At 44.3% G+C, this 3367-nt stretch overlaps 1 protein-coding gene across 2 annotated transcripts; it reads right to left on the bottom strand.

Moving 5' to 3' along the window:
• Positions 1-43: 43 nt before the first annotated feature.
• On the bottom strand, positions 44-1581 carry LOC116369274 (mediator of RNA polymerase II transcription subunit 15-like). Of its 2 annotated transcripts, none has more exons than XM_031819394.1 (3): positions 1450-1581; positions 1295-1347; positions 44-1162 (listed from the first exon to the last, which is right to left on the bottom strand). In XM_031819394.1, the coding sequence occupies exons 1-3, from the start codon at positions 1476-1478 to the stop codon at positions 456-458; spliced, it is 789 nt and encodes a 262-aa protein (XP_031675254.1). In that variant the 5' UTR covers positions 1479-1581; the 3' UTR covers positions 44-455. The 2 variants fall into 2 exon arrangements, with proteins under 2 accessions (XP_031675254.1, XP_031675255.1); XM_031819395.1 differs by having other exon boundaries at positions 44-1117.
• Between the last annotated feature and the right edge of the window lie 1786 nt (positions 1582-3367).

Raw genomic sequence — 3367 nt, 5'->3', positions numbered from 1 at the left:
GGCATTTGAGCTGGATGCCACACTTGCGGGGGCAGGGTGGCTGTTCCTTCTGCGGTTGAGGCATTGGGGCTGGTTGTTTCTGCTGCTGGGACATTTGAGCTGGATACCATGCTTGCTGGAGTATAGCTGTTGGTTGTTTCTGCAGGATAGGCATTGGGGCCAGTTTGCATTTGACCTGGATATCTCACTTGCTGGGGTATGGTGGCCGGTTCCTGATGCTGCTGGGGAAGGTGCACTGGATGCAACTCTTGCTGCGTTATGGTGGCCGGTTGCTTCTGCTCCTGGGGCATTTGAGCTGGATACCACACTTGCTGAGGCATGGTGGTCAGTACCTTCTGCCGCCGAGTTGCAGCGGCTCGTTGCTTCTGGACCATTTTAGCTGGATACCACACATCATGAGGCTGCTGGGGAATGGGGGCCAGTTGCCACACTTGCTGAAGCATGGCAGCCGGTGCTTATGCAGCTGGGGCATTTGAGCGGAATGCCACAGTTGTGGTGGAATGGCGGTCAGATCCTTCTGCCAGTTGACGCATAGGGACTGGTTGCTCCTGGGGAAATTGAGCTGGATGCCACATTTGCTGAGGCTGGGGCATGGAGGTCAGATCAATCTGCTGCTGAGGTTCAGCGGCGGGTTGATTCTGCTGCTGGGGCTTTTGAGCTGGATACCACACTTGCTGGGGCATGGCAGTCGGTTGCTTCTGCGGCTTTAGAGCTGGATGCAACACTTGCTGAGGTTGCTGGCTTATGGCGGCCGGTTCCTTCTGCTGCTGAGGTTCAGTAGCTGGTTGCTTTTGCTGCTGGGGCAATTGAGCTGGATGCCACACTTGCTGGTGAATGGTGGCCGGTTGCTTCTGCTGTATTTGAGCTGGATACCATGTTTGCTGGGGCATAGCTGTTGGTTGTTTCTGCGGTATATCCATTGGAGCCTGTTGCTTCTGGGGCATGGTGGTCAGTTCCGTCTGCTGCTGAGGCCCAGTAGCTGGTTGCTTTTCCTGCTGGGGCATTTGAGTTGGATACCACATTTTCTGAGGTGCCTGGGGCATGGGGGCCAGTTGCTTTTGCAGGATGGAGGCCAGATGTTTCTGTTGCTCTTCGGTCAGCTGCGCTTGCAATTGAGCTGTTGGAGAGATGTATTTTCCATATCCTTTAGACCTAAGTGAGCCTGCATAGAGACATACTGCATCAGAACCTGGTGCATGATAGCCATCACCTTGGTTAGAAACAAAGTAAAATGCCAGCCTTGGAAGTAATTGGAACCGCAACTGTTACTTGAAATTAATGTGTAGAAACTCACTTGATGTAGAACAGGTTATCCCACCAATTAGCAGGCAACAAAACCAAGAAACTCTAAAAAAATATATATAAAATAAAAACATGTGTTATAAACATAGCTACCTGTGACACCTGAAGGACAAGGGAAACAAACTAAATCAATACTTAAAAAGATACCTGACAGCGATTCCAATCATCACGGCCATTTTGCGCCTCGAAACTTCACCAGTAATCAGAACTAATGGCCGATATAAGCCCTAGTTTAATATCCCTTTTGCTGTATCTGGCAGGATTTTTGGTTGCTCCTTTTAAACAAATCCCAGACCCTTCTAATGTCATTGGCTAATTAAGGACAGCTGTAAGTCCCTGAACTACATTTGATTCCTAATTCCAAATTGACCGCTAAATCCTACACCCTGGACTAAACACGTCTGTGAATCAGAAATGATTGAAAAGGTATAAGCAATATGGCCACAATTGCATCCAGCCTATCAGAAGTCAAGGTGAAGCAATTACCATATTGCTATAAACTTTCGGATCGTTTCAAATGCCCATAAGTGACTAAGTGGTTGGGCTAGGGGTTGATTTGGAATTCAGAAATGTACTCAGGTGTGGTTGATTCTCTAATGGAGTTCCTGTGGGTTTTTGCTCCTTCCTTGTAGGAAAAAACAAAAACCTACAGACACTAGGCCTTCCATGGTCTGAGTTTGACACCCCTGCTCTAAAGTAGGAAACACATTTTTGTCTTGGCACTACATTGATCAGTTTAAGTTATTGCTTGTACAAAATTCACTTGGTTCATTTAAAGATTAGAGGCTGAATAAGCAGTTAGGCACCATTATTTTACACATGCCTTCTTTTAAACCGTGTGTTTCATTCAGCATAGCAACATTAAATGGATTACAGTTTCATTTGCACAAAGTGCAACATCTTAGACTAATTCTGATTTCAGACAGACACCAATTAAACACTCATGTTATGCTTTTGATGATCTGAGTCTTTAATTTTCAGAGGCAAACATATAGTAGGGCTCGTTTGAGTGGTAAGGCTAAAGCAACTGACTGTAGACCAAAGTCAAGAAGTAAAGTCAGGAGAGGTGCATCTGCGACAACCGAAATTCGGATACTAATGTCAAGTCTTCCAACAGCAAGGCTCAGATCACCATGGCAGTGTTGCCATTGTTTATACAAGGCTTCCTTTATAATGTAAAAAAAAACATGTCTCCAACACCCACTCACAAACTGAAATAATTTATGTGTACATTATACAATCAATAAATGAGAGAGAGCCTCAATCACATCATTCATTTATGCACTGTAGGCTACACATTAACTGCAGCAAATTGGTTCCTGTTTCAGTCATGTTTTTGTTTGTGTGGGTTAAACAAAAACACTAGTGATTGGTTGACAATGGAGCCCCCACATGACAGGTGATGGCTGCAGGATGAAGTTGGTGAAGAGCAATTGCAGAAACGTTGAGTTTCTTGTAGAATTTCTGTAGATTTTTGTAAAGTTCATGCAGTCGACATATAAACTCACGTCGGAAATGTTTTATCCCCAGAACGCAACAAACTTTGAAAGGCGGTGTCATGACGTTGGCCTGGGGGGTTGGTTTATGACAGTCATAAATACCTCTTCCCCCCTTTTTCCAATCTCTAACCTACTGAGGTTACATTTTTTTTTAAATCTTGGTTAACATAGAGATTCTGGGAGCATCAGTATGTGGGGGGAAATTAACTATATTCTGGTAATCCAAACAATTGAACATATGCAGCTGTACTTAATGAATATGGTGTCAGTTCGATTGTCATCTGAGACACTCTCATCCATGATAAGATGACATAAACTCTGGAGTAGAAAGTCTATACATCAGAGTTATCAGATTCACATGGAATTGTTGTTGAATTTTTAATGTTTGAATATGAAATTATTTGTGATGGGATGAAATGTGATTTTAGCTTCTAAAATGTGAGATGCGGGTTTTCATAAGTTAGGGCTGCTCACTCAGTGGCCCACCCACGTGAAGAGACAGAGGTTGTAAACTATGACACGCACCCCTTTTCTCCCTTCCTATATAAAGCCTTGACGACAACATA

This window comes from Oncorhynchus kisutch, unplaced genomic scaffold (assembly GCF_002021735.2).
Source record: "Oncorhynchus kisutch isolate 150728-3 unplaced genomic scaffold, Okis_V2 scaffold2120, whole genome shotgun sequence".
In the NCBI taxonomy this organism is placed as follows: Eukaryota; Metazoa; Chordata; class Actinopteri; order Salmoniformes; family Salmonidae; genus Oncorhynchus; species Oncorhynchus kisutch.
The sequence above is the reverse complement of the archived record's forward strand: the minus strand, read 5'-3'. Positions and strand labels throughout refer to the sequence as shown.

Excerpts from the sequence above, each read along its gene's own strand:
- LOC116369274 (XM_031819394.1), bottom strand. The coding sequence starts at position 1,478 with ATGGCCGTGATGATTGGAATCGCTGTCAG. Across the intron at positions 1,348-1,449 it reads ATGATTGGAATCGCTGTCAG|AGTTTCTTGGTTTTGTTGCC; the intron begins GTATCTTTTTAA and ends ATATTTTTTTAG. Across the intron at positions 1,163-1,294 it reads GATAACCTGTTCTACATCAA|GCTCACTTAGGTCTAAAGGA; the intron begins GTGAGTTTCTAC and ends GTCTCTATGCAG.